At 39.7% G+C, this 19,682-nt stretch overlaps 1 protein-coding gene across 1 annotated transcript in view; it reads right to left on the reverse strand.

Annotated features, from left to right (window-relative positions):
• Positions 1-1,672: 1,672 nt before the first annotated feature.
• Positions 1,673-19,682, reverse strand: part of pcsk6 (proprotein convertase subtilisin/kexin type 6) — a 156,412-nt gene continuing 138,402 nt past the window's right edge. The window contains exon 21 of the mRNA XM_065294307.2: positions 1,673-2,335. Coding sequence (XP_065150379.1) covers positions 2,235-2,335 — 101 coding nt within the window. The 3' untranslated portion in view covers positions 1,673-2,234. The remainder of the gene's footprint in view (positions 2,336-19,682) is intronic.

The following is a 19,682-nucleotide window of genomic DNA, read 5'->3' on the forward strand; positions in this document are numbered from 1 at the left end:
TGTTACTTTTTGTAAAAACACTACATATCTGAGATGATCTATTAACATGCAACTTCACTAACACAAAGTAGAAACATCCATTGGCAAGGGTTTTGCATTGTGGATTAGTTCTATTTGGTGTTGTTATTAAAACCAGCTGTGAACTGTGTGTGTCTGTTTTTATTAGTTCTGCTTTAGGATGTTGCAGTCAAAGCATCACTGGGTAACTATGGGTCAAACCATCCAAGACTTTTCTTGAAGGTGCATCACAGATCGTTCTGGAAAGCCCACTGTAAATATTTACAACTTCTAGTTTGAGAACATGGGAAATCATTGAAAAAGATCCAAATAACCGAAGTGATTATTAGTGTTTAAATGGAGACCACCAGGACAGGCCTCCTCAGTGTGAGAAAAGTCCAGATCTAATTTCCCCTACACAAAGGGCGCATTTAAACTGTATATTTTCCACTTAGATCAGGCACAGATCGGATAATGTTGCATGTGAACAGCAAACACACAGGATTGTATCACTTTTAAACACGATATGGATCGCACATCAGGTTGTCTCACCCACATCTAGGGTGCTTTGTCCCTGCACAGATTCAGTACTTTGACATGTATGATTTTGTTTCTGACTGTGTCAATGCTAATACGCTGCAGATCTCAGAAGAAGTGGATTGCTTGTCACTGCCATGGGTTTGCATTGGTATCGGTGCACACTGAATGTTTTTTTTACCATTGTTACACAATAGAAAGAACTAAGGTCACAGAATGCATGTTTGTGAGTGGGTGATCAGAGCAAGAGTGATCATGTATTTTCAGTTTAGTTGTTGTAGCTGAACAGTTAAAGCATTGCATTAGCAGTTACGTGGTCAGTCCTCAGGGAAAATATCCACTGATAAAATCCATAACACTCTAAGTCACTTTAAATAAACCGTCTGCTAAATCAAGGTTAATTGTTTATTTTATCACATCTTGTAAAATGACCTATAATCAAAAATCTTATAACCTGTTTTCTTCTTTATGGAAAGCCAAATGCACCAAAATAGGAACAAAACTTGTACAGTCCAGCACGTGAGTCCAGAGGACATTACTAAATTAATAAATAATCAAGTGTTTAAGGTGCATATTCAATAGGTTGATGCAGTGGCGACTGGTGACTTCTCTTCTGAGGGGCGCAAATTCAAAATATGTGTTCGGTGCGTCATGTGAATTTATGTGCATCATGGTCATGTCAAAATATGTGCCTGCTGCACACGCGTCAAAAAAGTTTTTATAAAAGAAACGCTCACGTTCACAAAATACTTGTAAGACACTAACTTAACACTAAACTTTGATTATACATAAGATTAAGCAAGTACCTGGCAAACCCGAGAGTTATCATCTTTTATCATAAACCCATTCAAACCATCTGCAGCAGTCACGGATTTGGAAATGACGCGTGATGCACATATAGGTTCACATGACGTGCCAAACATATATTGAAATAACAAGCCACACACGTTTTGACAACCTTCGCATCGTGCATCCTTGAAAAAGAATTCACAGGCCGCCACTGGGTTGATGGAATATTAATGGAAATCAGTTGTATCGAACAATCACTGTTCCATAATGTCTTACAGTGTAGTTATAGAGTAAAGGTTATTAAAAAAGTGAAACTGAGATCTTTACCATGAAAGAAAGCAAAAACCGATGACAAAGAAAGTCAGGTTTTTATATCGGAGACCACTGAAGGACTTGTTCAACCTTCATATTATACAGCAATCATTAGAAACACACTTCAAAATGTACAGTACTGTTTGTTTACATCACTCTTTACTTCTTTGACCTCAAAAGATCGGTCTCACTAAATGTCTCTCTTAAAATTCCAGCTTCCTCCCTTTGCTTCCTGTTTGGAAACAACAATTTCAGATGACATTCATCCATGTAATCACTTCCTCTGGAAATCACAAGATTCGTTTAGTTCTGAGAACAGTGCTTCAGATGGTTTTTACCATACACAATCCTCATATTATAATATCTGTTTCTTAGTGATGTCTTTGAATAAAAAATAAGTAATTTATACATGTACTGCATGTTTGAAAAAGAGATAATCTTAAAAATATATCTTGTTTAAATCACACAGCACCCTTACAGTTTTTTTTAAAATGAGGATAATTATTTTTCATTAATGTCACAGTATGACTAGCTTAAAATGTACATTACATAATACAACCAATGAGAAAGAAAGGCAGTCCAATTGTTTGTGTTTCGTTTTATCCAGCAGTCATCAAACATGTCCTGCAGCAGAACTGACGAAAGAGTTTCTTCTCACATAATCGGTTCGATTTCACCATTTCACAGAACACTTCATCCGCTGAGAGAGAGGGAGAGAGAGTGAGAGAAAGAGAGAGAGGAAGAAAGAGAGAAAGAAAGAGTTACCATATGGACAGGCAAGACTCACTCCCTTTATTAAATTTAATTTTAACATGACTCTTAAGTTCTTATTTGTCTTTAAAGACTGTCATACACGTATCACTGTCAAGTGTATCTGAATAGTGCACCTTCATTTCAAGTGCATGCTTAGGGTAAATTTACCCACAAACATAGACACACAATATACATATATTTAACACTCAGTAATGAGCAAATTTCTGTAGTTCAATGGGATGTGTTTAAATAAACATCAAAATGTATGCCCATAAAACTGAAAGTTTCACAAAATTCCTTCCAGGAAAATTTTCATCCTACCTATATCTTTTTTCTCTGTTTATAAACTCTTAAATATGGGTATTTTTCTTAAAAAAGCTAAAATAATTGCATTTTTGTGAAGGAATTTAGCTAGAGATAAGATTCAGAATGATTATCAAAACATATACAGAATTTAAAATTAGTAATTTTTTTGCTTCAGTTTTTTTTTTAAACTGGGTCATATAAGTGCCATCTAGTGGATAATCGTGGTATTACAGATTAGCATAAAACCTCATCAGGAACACGTTTTTCATGCAAATGTTTTCTCTTAATTGAGAAGATAACTCGTCAATGGCGGGGAAAGAGTTAACTGTGCCACGCTGGGTTGACCCAGCATATTTGGAGTGAATTTGAGTAAGTTTGTATAAATGTTTTTTTTTTATCTTAAATCCATTGCTGTACACAAGAAAATGTAAACGTATACATGTTAATATTTGCCTCTTGTTTCCCCGGTACACTAGCCTGACGTTGTCATACTCAATTCTAGTCAGAATTTGAGTCTGATACCGCTCCATTGGGCTATGATTATGAGGCGTGTCTCAACCAAAAAATGCCTCTGCACTCAATTGGACAGACCTATGACCAATCAGAGCAACGGAGTGTGTGGCGTTGGCGTATGTTGAAATGACGTCTTTTGCAGCCTGACTGAACTGCTAGTTATTTCGCTACAATGAAACTAACATTGTGATTATACTAGCGAACGTACATCAACACCTACTATGTTTACAACATTTCATTTATATCACAACATTAAGTTTTTACTAAGTCATACAGTCAGTGATGGAGTACTCGAGTCCTGGACTCAGACTCGAGTCCGACTCGAGTCACTATTCTTTGGACTCGAGTCCGACTCGAGAATCCATTCTCTGGACTTGTGACTCAACTTGGACTCGCGGATTGATGACTCGTACTTGGACTCGGACTTGAGGATATATACAATCGGACTTGAGCATTCATCACTTGTTTTTTGACTAAATATGTTATAAAAAATTATATAAGGTGTTACACTTTTCCTGTTTCGTGCCCAAGACCGGTCGCGATCTCCCTTCACAGACACTGCTACCTCTCGCTCTCTTTGCTTGACAACACACTCACTGACGTCACTCACTTTTACGCTCGTGCAATGCATGATGCATGATTCGCAAAATGTTCACATTTGTAAAATGCAGAAAGACATGCCCCGGATCGTGAAGTTTGCCTACGCGAATTTTGCTTCTAATGCTGGAAAGAGCAGCGCTAAATGTTGTGTGTGTAATCGCACAATTGAGAAAAAGACTGGGACGACCTCAAACTTTAACAGACACCCGACACGGATGACCCAGAAAAGTAAGTAAAATGCTTTCCATTGCCTAACGTTAGCTTTTTTCAAAAAATATTATTGACTAATGCATATATAACAGAAGAAGCTAGAGTTAATGTATGTCTGGTTCAGATTACAGCATTTTTTGTCCTCACCGTGCAAGATTGAGCAGTACCATGCTTTCAAATCGGATGCTTTTAAAATGCAACATGAAAATGCATCATGATTAAAACATGCAATTTGTAAATTTTCTATGCTAGTTATCAATCACAAGTTCACAAATATAGCTGTAGACAGCGATACGGGGCCAAGCAACAATGGTCCTGCAACACGCAACGAAGCTGAAAGGACATGCAATTGAAAAATGCAATGTAGCAGATATGTATGGGAACTATCAACACACAGGACTCAGAGATGAGAATGAACATAATGAAAAAAAAAAATTTTGAAGTATAATATTTATGTGCATGTTGAAAGAAGGACCGATTAGTCCAATGCTGACCTAGAAAACAATTGAACCACTAAAGCATCATACATGTTACACATGAGACTTAAACCAAAAGAGCACAAACGAAATAATACCTGTTAAAATAATAAAGTAAAATACAAATAATGAATTGAAGCTTTTGACTCTAAAGTAAGAGACTTCAATTGCTGCCCTAGCCAGGATTTGAACCCATGATCTCCAGGTGTCATGCCTGTCACTCATCTGGTTGAGCTACAGGGGAGACATACATACAGACAGCTGCTTAAGTTAGATTGCTGAAGTGACAATGTGTATGTTCAAGTTTGGAGAGATTTTTCTCAAGAAGAGAATATTTTTTAAAACCCCTGTAGGTAGTCAAACCTGTTCGAACATTTGACTCTACATGACACAAATTTGTCAACCATTTTGATTGCCGCCGTATGGTGGATTTGAACCCGCAACCTCTGGATTTCATGCCCATCACGCATTTGGTTGAGCTACTGGGAAGGCAGAGATTACCCTATCAAATATTCTCCATAGAAGTTTAGTTGATTAAATGGTTTAAAAGTTATTCCTGTTGACAAATGTATTACTTTTGAACAAAGATAAATATCAAAATTATGTTTGGTCATTTCTATGTGGCTCGGTCCAAAGATAATCTGAGCCAAATTGTGTAACAATTCAACAAACACTGCAAAAGTAGTAGCAAAAAAACTGAATACTGTACTTTTCAAAATGGCCGCTACTGCATATTTGAACTGGTGATGATGCTTGGCTACCAAATTACTGCAAGCCGTGCAGAACATGGAAAACAGACTGGTTGAGAATAATAGGTGAGAATAAACTCAAAACAAATATTAATAGAAAAACATAACACATGCATCAGACGGGATTCGAACCCTCAACCTCTGAGTTTTGATGCATGCGTTTAGTAGACTGCGCTACACAGGCAGTGTAGCTAGCCAAGGTTTTCAGAGCTGCAAACATTCAAATGGCCCAATCAAGGAAGGTGCAGACATGACATTGCAGAGCAGAAATAACAAAATTACAATTTATATGAGAATCAGATAGTTTAAGTGAGAACAGTTAAAGTTTAAGTCAAGAAAAACATGTTGTATAGGAATGCACAACATGTTATAATACAGTCATAATAATTTTAATGAGACAATGTCACAGGGACAGTCAACTTTGGACAGGTATTTCTCGGGAATGGCAGAGAATATCAAAAATGTGTTTGGTCATTTCTGTGCGGATTGCTCCAAAGTTTATGTGAGCAGAGCCTGGCATAAAATAGACTTAATTTGCAAAAGTAGTAGCGAAAAAACTACTTCACATATGCTATGAAATAAGACATGAACAGAATGTTGAAAACTGACAAATGAGATATCGTTGCAATCGACATAAACCAGTGAATAAAAATTCACAAAGAAAATGAATATCAGACAAAGTTTTCAGAAGTTATGGGCTGTTTTATATAGTTTATGAACCCTAGGTGGCGCTGTCTTCAGATTTTCCAGGTACCTTTAGGACATCATACCAATGCTTCCTACCGATTTTTGTGCCGATACATTATATAGAATAATAGTTATCCCAATTTAAAACAAAATTCAAAATAGTGTACAGGCGGTTTGGTAATTTCTGGCATAATACATATCGACAGATTTGTCATGAGCCAAGGAATCCATAGACACCAAGATCATAATTTTCTATCAAACATTTCAATAGTTATGGGCAAAAATAGCCATTTTTCATATATCATGACCCATAGGTGGCACTGTCCTCAAATTTGGCATGGTACCCCAGTTCATGGTCCTTATGAAGGGTACCAAGTTTCATTTCAATTGATCAAAGAAAGACCGAGATAATGACTCAGAACGAATTTTGGGTCGACATCGATAAATGTACGCATTTATAACTTTTGAACAAAGATAAAAATCAAAATTCTGTTCGGTCATTTCTCTGCGGCTCCGTCCAAAGAAAATTTGAGCCAAATTGTGTAACAATTCAAGAAACACTGCAAAAGTAGTAGCAAAAAAACTGAATACTGTACTTTTCAAAATGGCTGCTACTGCATTTTTGAAATGGTGGTGGCGATTGGCAACCAAATTATGACAAGCAGTGCAGAACATGGAAAACAGACTGGTTAAGAATAATAGGTGAGAATTAACTCAAAAACAAAATCTTATTAGTAAAACATAACACATGCATCAGGTGGGATTCGAACCCTCAACCTCTGAGTTTTGATGCATGCGTTTAGTAGACTGCGCTACACAGGCAGTGTAGCTAGCCAAGGTTTTCAGAGCTGCAAACATTCAAATGGCACAATCAAGGAAGGTGCAGACATGACATTGCAGAGCAGAAATAACAAAATTACAATTTATATGAGAATCAGATAGTTTAAGTGAGAACAGTTAAAGTTTAAGTCAAGAAAAACATGTTGTATAGGAATGCACAACATGTTATAATACAGTCATAATAATTTAATATGACAAAGAGACAATGTCACAGGCACAGTCAACTTTGGAGAGGTATTTCTCGGGAATGGCAGAGAATATAAAAAATGTGTTTGGTCATTTCTATGCGGATTGCTCTAAAGTTTATGTGAGCAGAGCCCGGCATAAAATAGACTTAATTTGCAAAAGTAGTAGCGAAAAAACTACTTCACATATGCTATGTAATAAAATATTAACAGAATGTTGGAAACTGACAAATGAGATATCGTTGCAATCGACAGAAACCAGTGAATAAAAATTCACAAAGAAAATGAATATCGGACAAAGTTTTTAGAAGTTATAGGCTGTTTTATATAGTTTATAAACCCTAGGTGGCGCTGTTTTCAGATTTCCCAGGTACCTTCAGGACATCATACCGATGCTCCCTACCGATTTTTGTGCCGATACATTACATCGAATAATAGTTATCACAATATATGACAAAATTCAAAATGATGGACAGGCGGTTTGGTAATTTCTGGCATAATATATATCGACAGATTTGTCATGAGCCAAGGAATCCATAGACACCAAGAGCATAATTTTCTATCAAACATTTCAAAAGTTATGGGCAAAAATAGCCATTTTTCATATCTCATGACCCATAGGTGGCGCTGTCCTCAAATTTGACATGGTACCCCAGTTCATGGTCCTTATGAAGGGTACCAAGTTTTATTTCAATTGATCAAAGAATGACCGAGATAATGACTCAGAACGAATTTTGGGTCGACATCGATAAATGTACGCATTTATAACTTTTGAACAAAGATAAAAATCAAAATTCTGTTCGGTCATTTCTATGCACCTCGGTCCAAAGATTATCTGTGCCAAATTGCGTAACAATGCAATGAACGCTGCAAAAGTAGTAGCAAAAAAACTAAATACTGTACTTTTCAAAATGGCCGCTACTGTAATGGGTGGAGTCTTAATGTAAGGTGTTCATTTGTAATGAGCGTGAGGAGAGCAATCAGATGTACTAAGTAGAATTTTTGTTGATCAAATTATTCTAGCGTTATAACCATTTGAATATTGAATTTTTGAAGTGTTGGTGGCGCTATAGAGTTAATGCTAGAGACCCCATATTTGGTCACATAACTATTTAGGACCACCACTACAAGTGTGGCAAATTTTTTTCATTTTCCTATGTACGGTTCATAGGGCTGCCATAGACTCCCATTGGGGAAGAAGAAATATAATAATAATAATAAATATAGCTGCAAGCAGCGATTCGGGGCCAAGCACCATCAGCGCAATGAGCACCCGAAGCACAGCAAGAAACATACAACCTATCAATCAACCAGGGCGAATTGACCACCCAAGGTGCATCAAGAACACAAAGCGCAGCAAGTACCCAAAGCGTTGCAATTACAGAGCAGAACCACCGCAGTGCAGAGCAGCAACAGAAAACATGGCAAGAATAGAACATATGTGAACTACAGACAGGTCAAGAAGAATAGGTGGGAAAGAACAAAACTTTAATAGAAGAAATTAACACCTGCCTCAGGTGGGATTTGAACCCAAGAACTCAAGATCTCTATGCATACGACTTAACAGATGCGCCACTCAGTAGACACAGCTCAAGGGGCAGCAGAAAAGAGCTTACATGCCAAAGAATTCAGAAGTTATAAGCAATTCGATAAGAACTGTTATAGTTTATAACCCGTGGTGGCGCTGTACTCTAGTTTCCCAGGTACCCTCAGTACATCACCCCGAAGCTCCCTACCGATTTTTGCGCCGATATATCCGATACTTCAAAAGTTATAGCAATTTTTCACAAATTTCAAATTGGCAGACAGACGGTTAGGTCAATCACGGCATATTACACATCGACAGATGCGGCATGAGGCGAGGAATCCGTAGACACCAAGATCATAATTTTCTGACAAACGATTCAGAAGTTATGCGCAAAAATAGCCTTTTTTACTATCTCATGACCCATAGGTGGCGCTGTCACCAAATTTGGCATGGACCCCCAGTTCATGGTCGACATGAAGCGTACCAAATTTCATCTCGATTGATCAAAGAATGACCGAGATACAGCCTCAGAACCAATTTTGCGTCAATCTCGTTAAGTTCACGCATTAATTACTTTTGAATAAAGAAAAATATCAAAATTCTGTTCAGTCATTTCTATGCGGCTCACTCCAAAGATCACATGTGCCAAATCTCATAAGAATTGAACCAAATTTGAAGGAGGAGTAGCGAAAAAACGAAATACTGTACATTTCAAAATGGCCGATACTGTAATGGGTGGAGTCTTACTGTAAGGTATTAAAAACAATAAGCATGAGGAGAGCAATCACGTGTACTAAGTAGAATTTTCATAGAGCAAATGGATCATGAGTTATAACCATTTGAACATTGAATTTTTGAGATGATGGTGGCGCTATAGAGTTACTGCTAGAGACCCCATTTTTGGCCAAATGACTATTTATGACCACCACTACAACTGTGCCAAATTTCATCATTTTCCTATGTACGGTTCATAGGGCTGCCATAGACTCCCATTGGGGAAGATTAAGAAGAATAATAATACTAACAGAAACAATAGGTGCCACAGCACCATAGGTGCTTGGCCCCTAATAATAAATATAGCTGCAAGCAGCGATTCGGGGCCAAGCACCATCAGCGCAATGAGCACCCGAAGCACAGCAAGAAACATACAACCTATCAATCAACCAGGGCGAATTGACCACCCAAGGTGCATCAAGAACACAAGGCTCAGCAAAGAACCCAAAGCGTAGCAATGACAGAGCAGAACCACCGCAGTGCAGAGCAGCAACAGAAAACATGGCAAAAATAGAACATATGTGAACTACAGACAGGTCGAGAAGAATAGGTGGGAAAGAACAAAACTTTAATAGAACAAATTAACACCTGCCTCAGGCGGGATTCGAACCCATGAACTCAGGATCTCTATGCATACGACTTAACAAATGCGCCACTCAGTAGACACAGCTCAAGGGTCAGCAGAAAAGAGCTTACATGCCAAAGAATTCAGAAGTTATAAGCAATTCGATAAGAACTGTTATAGTTTATAACCCCTAGGTGGCGCTGTACTCTGATTTCCTCAGTACATCACGCCGAAGCTCCCTACCGATGTTTGCGCCGATATATCCGATACTTCAAAAGTTATAGCAAATTATCACAAATTTCAAAATGGCGGACAGACGGTTCGGTCAATCCCGGCATAATACACATCGACAGATGCGGCATGAGCCAAGGAATCCGTAGACACCAAGATCATAATTTTCTGACAAACGACTCAGAAGTTATGCACAAAAATAGCCTTTTTTCCTATCTCATGACCCATAGGTGGCGCTGTCACCAAATTTGGCATGGACCCCCAGTTCATGGTCGACATGAAGCGTACCAAATTTCATCTCGATTGATCAAAGAATGACCGAGATACAGCTTCAGAACCAATTTTGCGTCAATCTCGTTAAGTTCGCGCATTAATTACTTTTGAATAAAGAAAAATATCAAAATTCTGTTCAGTCATTTCTATGCGGCTCACTCCAAAGATCACATGTGCAAATCTCATAAGAATTGAACCAAATTTGAAGGAGGAGTAGCGAAAAAACGAAATACTGTACATTTCAAAATGGCCGATACTGTAATGGGTGGAGTCTTACTGTAAGGTATTAAAAACAATAAGCATGAGGAGAGCAATCACGTGTACTAAGTAGAATTTTCATAGAGCAAATGGATCATGAGTTATAACCATTTGAACATTGAATTTTTGAGATGATGGTGGCGCTATAGAGTTACTGCTAGAGACCCCATTTTTGGCCAAATGACTATTTATGACGACCACTACAACTGTGCCAAATTTCATCATTTTCCTATATACGGTTCATAGGGCTGCCATAGACTCCCATTGGGGAAGATTAAGATTAAGATTAAGATTAAGATTAAGATTAAGAAGAATAATAATACTAACAGAAACAATAGGTGCCACAGCACCATAGGTGCTTGGCCCCTAAATATAGCTGCAAGCAGCGATTCGGGGCCAAGCAGATTTAGCGAAATGAGCACCCAAAGCACAGCAAACAACATAGAAGGTATCAATCACCCAATGCGCATTGAGCACCCAATCAAAAACACAAGGCGCAGCAAGTACCCAAAACGTAGCAATCACAGATCAGAACCACTGCAGTGCAGAGCAGCAACAGAAAACATGACAAAAATAGAACATATGTGAACTACAGACAGGTCAGGAAGAATAGGTGGGAAAGAACAAAACTTTAATAGAAGAAATTAACACCTGCCTCAGGCTGGATTCGAACCCATGAACTCAGGATCTCTATGCATACGACTTAACAGATGCGCCACTCAGTAGACACAGCTCAAGGGTCAGCAGAAAAGAGCTTACATGCCAAAGAATTCAGAAGTTATAAGCAATTCGATAAGAACTGTTATAGTTTATAACCCCTAGGTGGCGCTGTACTCTGATTTCCTCAGGACATCATGCCGAAGCTCCCTACCGATGTTTGTGCCGATATATCCGATACTTCAAAAGTTATAGCAAATTATCACAAATTTCAAAATGGCGGACAGACGGTTCGGTCAATCCCGGCATAATACACATCGACAGATGCGGCATGAGCCAAGGAATCCGTAGACACCAAGATCATAATTTTCTGACAAACGATTCAGAAGTTATGCGCAAAAATAGCCTTTTTTCCTATCTCATGACCCATAGGTGGCGCTGTCACCAAATTTGGCATGGACCCCCAGTTCATGGTCGACATGAAGCGTACCAAATTTCATCTCGATTGATCAAAGAATGACCGAGATACAGCTTCAGAACCAATTTTGCGTCAATCTCGTTAAGTTCGCGCATTAATTACTTTTGAATAAAGAAAAATATCAAAATTCTGTTCAGTCATTTCTATGCGGCTCACTCCAAAGATCACATGTGCCAAATCTCATAAGAATTGAACCAAATTTGAAGGAGGAGTAGCGAAAAAACGAAATACTGTACATTTCAAAATGGCCGATACTGTAATGGGTGGAGTCTTACTGTAAGGTATTAAAAACAATAAGCATGAGGAGAGCAATCACGTGTACTAAGTAGAATTTTCATAGAGCAAATGGATCATGAGTTATAACCATTTGAACATTGAATTTTTGAGATGATGGTGGCACTATAGAGTTACTGCTAGAGACCCCATTTTTGGCCAAATGACTATTTATGACGACCACTACAACTGTGCCAAATTTCATCATTTTCCTATATACGGTTCATAGGGCTGCCATAGACTCCCATTGGGGAAGATTAAGATTAAGATTAAGATTAAGATTAAGATTAAGAAGAAATATAGCTGCAAGCAGCGATTTGGGGCCAAGCAGCTTTAGCGAAATGAGCACCCAAAGCATAGCAAACAACATAGAAGGTATCAATCACCCAATGCGCATTGAGCACCCAATCAAAAACACAAGGCGCAGCAAGTACCCAAAACGTAGCAATCACAGATCAGAACCACTGCAGTGCAGAGCAGCAACAGAAAACATGACGAAAATAGAACATATGTGAACTACAGACAGGTCAGGAAGAATAGGTGGGAAAGAACAAAACTTTAATAGAAGATATTAACACCTGCCTCAGGCTGGATTCGAACCCATGAACTCAGGATCTCTATGCATACAACTTAACAGATGCGCCACTGAGTAGACACAGCTCAAGGGTCAGCAGAAAAGAGCTTACATGCCAATGAATTCAGAAGTTATAAGCAATTCGATAAGAACTGTTATAGTTTATAACCCCTAGGTGGCGCTGTACTCTGATTTCCTCAGGACATCATGCCGAAGCTCCCTACCGATGTTTGCGCCGATATATCCGATACTTCAAAAGTTATAGCAAATTATCACAAATTTCAAAATGGCGGACAGACGATTCGGTCAATCCCGGCATAATACACATCGCCAGATGCGGCATGAGCCAAGGAATCCGTAGACACCAAGATCATAATTTTCTGACAAACGATTCAGAAGTTATGCGCAAAAATAGCCTTTTTTCCTATCTCATGACCCATAGGTGGCGCTGTCACCAAATTTGGCATGGACCCCCAGTTCATGGTCGACATGAAGCGTACCAAATTTCATCTCGATTGATCAAAGAATGACCGAGATACAGCTTCAGAACCAATTTTGCGTCAATCTCGTTAAGTTCGCGCATTAATTACTTTTAAATAAAGAAAAATATCAAAATTCTGTTCAGTCATTTCTATGCGGCTCACTCCAAAGATCACATGTGCCAAATCTCATAAGAATTGAACCAAATTTGAAGGAGGAGTAGCGAAAAAACGAAATACTGTACATTTCAAAATGGCCGCTACTGTAATGGGTGGAGTCTTACTGTAAGGTATTAAAAACAATAAGCATGAGGAGAGCAATCACGTGTACTAAGTAGAATTTTCATAGAGCAAATGGATCACGAGTTATAACCATTTGAACATTGAATTTTTGAGATGATGGTGGCGCTATAGAGTTACTGCTAGAGACCCCATTTTTGGCCAAATGACTATTTATGACCACCACTACAACTGTGCCAAATTTCATCATTTTCCTACATACGGTTCATAGGGCTGCCATAGACTCCCATTGGGGAAGCGGAAAAATAATAATAAATATAGCTGCAAGCAGCAATTCGGGGCCAAGCACCTTTAGCGCAATGAGCACCCAAAGCACAGCAAGCAACATAGAAGGTATCAATAACCCAATACTCACTGACCACCCAAGGTGCATCAAGAACACAAAGCGCAGCAAGTACCCAAAGCGTTGCAATGACAGAGCAGAACCACCGCAGTGCAGAGCAGCAACAGAAAACATGGCAAAAATAGAACATATGTGAACTACAGACAGGTCAAGAAGAATAGGTGGGAAAGAACAAAACTTTAATAGAAGAAACTAAAACCTGCCTCAGGCTGGATTCAAACCCATGAACTCAGGATCTCTATGCATACGACTTAGACAGATGTGCCACTCAGTAGATACAGCTCAAGGAGCAGCAGAAAAGAGCTTACTCGCCATACAAAGAATTCAGAAGTTATAAGCAGTTCTATAAGAACTGTTATAGTTTATAACCCCTAGGTGGCGTTATTCTCTGATTTCCTCAGGACATCATGCCGAAGCTCCCTACCGATTTTTGCCCCGATATATCCGATACTTCAAAAGTTATAGCAAATTATCACAAATTTCAAAATGGCGGACAGGCGATTCGGTCAAAGCCGGCATAATACATATCGACAGATGCGGCATGAGCCAAGGAATCTGTAGACACCACGATCATAATTTTCTGACAAACGATTCAGTAGATATGGGCAAAAATAGCCTTTTTTCATATCTCATGACCCATAGGTGGCGCTGTCACCAAATTTGGCATGGACCCACAGTTCATGGTCGACATGAAGTGTACCAAATTTCATCTCGATTGATCAAAGAATGACCGAGCTACAGCTTCAGAACCATTTTTCCGTCAATCTTGTTAAGTTCACGCATTAATAACTTTTGAATAAAAAAAAAATCAAAATTCTGTTCAGTCATTTCTATGCGGCTGACTCTAAAGATCACCTGTGCCAAATCTCATAAGAATTGAACCATATTTGAAGGAGGAGTAGCGAAAAAACGAAATACTGTACATTTCAAAATGGCCGCTACTGTAATGGGTGGAGTCTTAATGTAAAGTATCAAATTCAATAAGCGGGATGAGAGCAATCACATGCACTAAGTATAATTTTCATAGACCTAATGGATCATGAGTTATAACCATTTGAATATTGAATTTCTGAGATAATGGTGGCGCTATAGAGTTACTGCTAGAGACCCCATTTTTGGCCACATGACTATTTATGACCACCACTACAACTATGCCAAATTTCATCATTTTCCTACATACGCTTCATAGGGCTGCCATAGACTCCCATTGGGGAAGAAGAAAAATTTACTAACAGAAACAATGACCAATATAGCTGCAAGCAGCGATTCGGGGCCAAGCACCATCAGCGCAATGAGCACCCGAAGCACAGCAAGAAACATACAACCTATCAATCAACCAGGGCGAATTGACCACCCAAGGTGCATCAAGAACACAAAGCGCAGCAAGTACCCAAAGCGTTGCAATGACAGAGCAGAACCACCGCAGTGCAGAGCAGCAACAGAAAACATGGCAAGAATATAACATATGTGAACTACAGACAGGTCAAGAAGAATAGGTGGGAAAGAACAAAACTTTAATAGAAGAAATTAACACCTGCCTCAGGTGGGATTCGAACCCAAGAACTCAAGATCTCTATGCATACGACTTAACAGATGCGCCACTCAGTAGACACAGCTCAAGGGGCAGCAGAAAAGAGCTTACATGCCAAAGAATTCAGAAGTTATAAGCAATTCGATAAGAACTGTTATAGTTTATAACCCGTGGTGGCGCTGTACTCTGGTTTCCCAGGTACCCTCAGTACATCACCCCGAAGCTCCCTACCGATTTTTGCGCCGATATATCCGATACTTCAAAAGTTATAGCAATTTATCACAAATTTCAAATTGGCAGACAGACGGTTAGGTCAATCACGGCATAATACACATCGACAGATGCGGCATGAGGCGAGGAATCCGTAGACACCAAGATCATAATTTTCTGACAAACGATTCAGAAGTTATGCGCAAAAATAGCCTTTTTTCCTATCTCATGACCCATAGGTGGCGCTGTCACCAAATTTGGCATGGACCCCCAGTTCATGGTCGACATGAAGCGTACCAAATTTCATCTCGATTGATCAAAGAATGACCGAGATACAGCTTCAGAACCAATTTTGCGTCAATCTCGTTAAGTTCACGCATTAATTACTTTTAAATAAAGAAAAATATCAAAATTCTGTTCAGTCATTTCTATGCGGCTCACTCCAAAGATCACATGTGCCAAATCTCATAAGAATTGAACCAAATTTGAAGGAGGAGTAGCGAAAAAAAGAAATACTGTACATTTCAAAATGGCCGCTACTGTAATGGGTGGAGTCTTACTGTAAGGTATTAAAAACAATAAGCATGAGGAGAGCAATCACGTGTACTAAGTAGAATTTTCATAGAGCAAATGGATCATGAGTTATAACCATTTGAACATTGAATTTTTGAGATGATGGTGGCGCTATAGAGTCACTGCTAGAGACCCCATTTTTGGCCAAATGACTATTTATGACCACCACTACAACTGTGCCAAATTTCATCATTTTCCTATATACGGTTCATAGGGCTGCCATAGACTCCCATTGGGGAAGATTAAGAAGAATAATAATACTAACAGAAACAATAGGTGCCACAGCACCATAGGTGCTTGGCCCCTAAATATAGCTGCAAGCAGCAACACGGGGTCAAGCACCTTCGGCGCAATGCACACACAGCACAGCAAGCACACAAAGCACGGCAAGCTCACAAAGCACAGCAAGGACACAAAGCACAGCAAGCACACAAAGCACAGCAAGCTCACAATGCACAGCAAGCACACAAAGCACAGCAATTACACAAATCACAGCAGGCACACAAAGCACAGCAAGCTCACAAAGCACAGCAAGCACACAAAGCACAGCAAGCACACAAAGCACAGCAAGCCCACAAAGCATAGCAAGCTCACAAAGCACAGCAAGCACACAAAGCACAGCAAGCTCACAAAGCACAGCAAGCTCACAAAGCACATCAAGCACACAAAGCACAGCAAGCACACAAAGCACAGCAAGCAAACAAAGCATAGCAAGCTCACAAAGCACAGCAAGCACACAAAGCACATCAATTACACAAATCACAGCAGGCACACAAAGCACAGCAAGCTCACAAAGCACAGCAAGCACACAAAGCACAGCAGGCACACAAAGCACAGCAAGCACACAAAGCACAGCAATTACACAAATCACAGCAGGCACACAATGCACAGCAAGCCCACAAAGCACAGCAAGCAAACAAAGCACAGCAAGCACACAAAGTACAGCAAGCTCACAATGCACACCAAGCACACAAAGCACAGCAATTACACAAAGCACAGCAGGCACACAAAGCACAGCAAGCTCACAAAGCACAGCAAGCACATAAAGCACAGCAAGCTCACAAAGCACAGCAAGCACACAAAGCATAGCAAGCACACAAAGCACAGCAAGCACACAAAGCACATCAATTACACAAATCACAGCAGGCACACAAAGCACAGCAAGCTCACAAAGCACAGCAAGCACACAAAGCACAGCAGGCACATAAAGCACAGCAAGCACACAAAGCACAACAATTACACAAATCACAGCGGGCACACAATGCACAGCAAGCTCACAAAGCACAGCAAGCAAACAAAGCACAGCAAGCACACAAAGTACAGCAAGCTCACAATGCACACCAAGCACACAAAGCACAGCAATTACACAAAGCACAGCAGGCACACAAAGCACAGCAAGCTCACAAAGCACAGCCAGCACATAAAGCACAGCAAGCTCACAAAGCACAGCAAGCACGCAAAGCACAGCAAGCACACAAAGCACAGCAAGCACACAAAGCATAGCAAGCTCACAAAGCACAGCAAGCACACAAAGCACATTAATTACACAAATCACAGCAGGCACACAAAGCACAGCAAGCTCACAAAGCACAGCAAGCACACAAAGCACAGCAAGCACACAAAGCACAGCAAGTACACAAAGCATAGCAAGCTCACAAAGCACAGCAAGCACACAAAGCACAGCAAGCTCACAAAGCACAGCAAGCTCACAAAGCACAGCAAGCACACAAAGCACAGCAAGCTCACAAAGCACAGCAAGCACACAAAGCACAGTAAGCTCACAAAGCACAGCAAGCTCACAAAGCACAGCAAGCACACAAAGCACAGCAAGCTCACAAAGCACAGCAAGCACCATAAATTGCATCAAAAACGCAAGGCTCAGGAATCATAGAGCAGAACCACCACAATGCAGAGCAACAACAGCAAACATGGAAAAATAGAACACATGTGAACTACAGACAGGTTTAGAAGAATTGATGAGGAAGAACAAAATACCTAACTCAGGTGGGATTCGAACCCAGGATCTCAGAATCTCAATGCATACGATTAACTAGATGCGCCACTCAGTTGACACGGTTCATTGGGCAGCAGAAAGAGATAACAGTATAATATCAATAAGAATTGTAATAGTTTATAACCCCTAGGCGGCGCTGTACTCTGATTTCCCAGGTAACTTCAGGACATCATGTCAAAGCTCCTTACCAATTTTTGTGCGGATATGTCAAATAGTTCAAAAAATATAACAATTTATGTTAAATTTCAAAATGGCAGACAGGTGGTTCGGTCAAACCCGGCATAATACACATCGACAGATGCGGCATGAGGTAAGCAATCCATAGACATCAAGATCATAATTTTCTGACAAGCAGTTCAGAAGTTATGGGCAAAAATTGCCTATTTTATTATCTCATGACCCATAGGTGGCGCTGTCACCAAATTTGGCATGGACCCCAAGATCATGGTCCACATGAAGTGTACCAAATTTCATTTCAATTGATCAAAGAATGACTGAGCTACAGCTTCAGAACCATTTTTGCGTCAACCTCGTTAAGTTTGCGCATTTATTACTTTTGAACAAAGATAAATTTCAAAATTCTGTTCGGTCATTTCTATGCGGCTCACTCCAAAGATCATCTGTGCCAAATTTCATAAGAATTGAACCACATTTGAAGGAAGAGTAGCGAAAAAACGAAATACTGTACATTTCAAAATGGCCGCTACTGTAATGGGTGGAGTCTTACTGTAAAGTATCAAATTCAATAAGCGGGATGAGAGCAATCACGTGTACTAAGTAGAATTTTCATAGATCAAATGGTTCACCAATTATAACAGTTTGAACATTGAATTTTTGGACTACTGGTGGCGCTATAGAGTTACTGCTAAAGACCCCATTTTTGGTCACATGACTATTTATGACCACCTCTACATCTGTGCCAAATTTCATCATTTTCCTATGTACGGTTCATAGGGCTGCCATAGACTCCCATTGGGGAAAAATAATAATAATAATAATAATACTAACAAAAACAATAGGTGTCTCAGCACCTTCGGTGCTTGACCCCTAATAATAATAATAATAAGAAAACCATCAATTGCAATAGTGGCCTACCGCCCTGCGGGCTTGGCCCCTAACAATGGAAGTAAACACATGCTTTTGATGTCGTCGTAAAGTTGCAAAGTGTGTTGCAAAGTGTTTATGTCAAATCAGTAAATAAACTCCCTTTGCAATCGTGACAGTGGTGTCATTTTTGTTTAATGTAGAACCTCTTTAATACATTTTATCAGGTTTTTGAAGATCCCAGAGTGGAGACATGTAGGCACTCTCAGACTCGAATACGGGACTCGACTCGGACTCGAACACTGGGGACTTGAGACTCGACTCGGACTCGAACTCTGGTAATGGTGACTCGACTTGGACTCGACTCGGACTCTTCTTTGGTGACTCGGACTTGGACTCGAACACTGGGACTCGAGACTCGACTCGGACTCGACAGTTGGTGACTCGACTACAACACTGCATACAGTAAGACTATCTCTTACAATTTGTACATTAGGTGAACTTCATCCACGACGATACCCATTACATTTGCTTGAATGTCCCTCCAATTTTTCAGCAGCTACGATTCCGGAGTTCCGAAAAGAAGCTGGTAACGACTGCTAATTATATCCATCTCGCCATGC

Source organism: Paramisgurnus dabryanus, chromosome 2 (genome assembly GCF_030506205.2).
Source record: "Paramisgurnus dabryanus chromosome 2, PD_genome_1.1, whole genome shotgun sequence".
In the NCBI taxonomy this organism is placed as follows: domain Eukaryota; kingdom Metazoa; phylum Chordata; class Actinopteri; order Cypriniformes; family Cobitidae; genus Paramisgurnus; species Paramisgurnus dabryanus.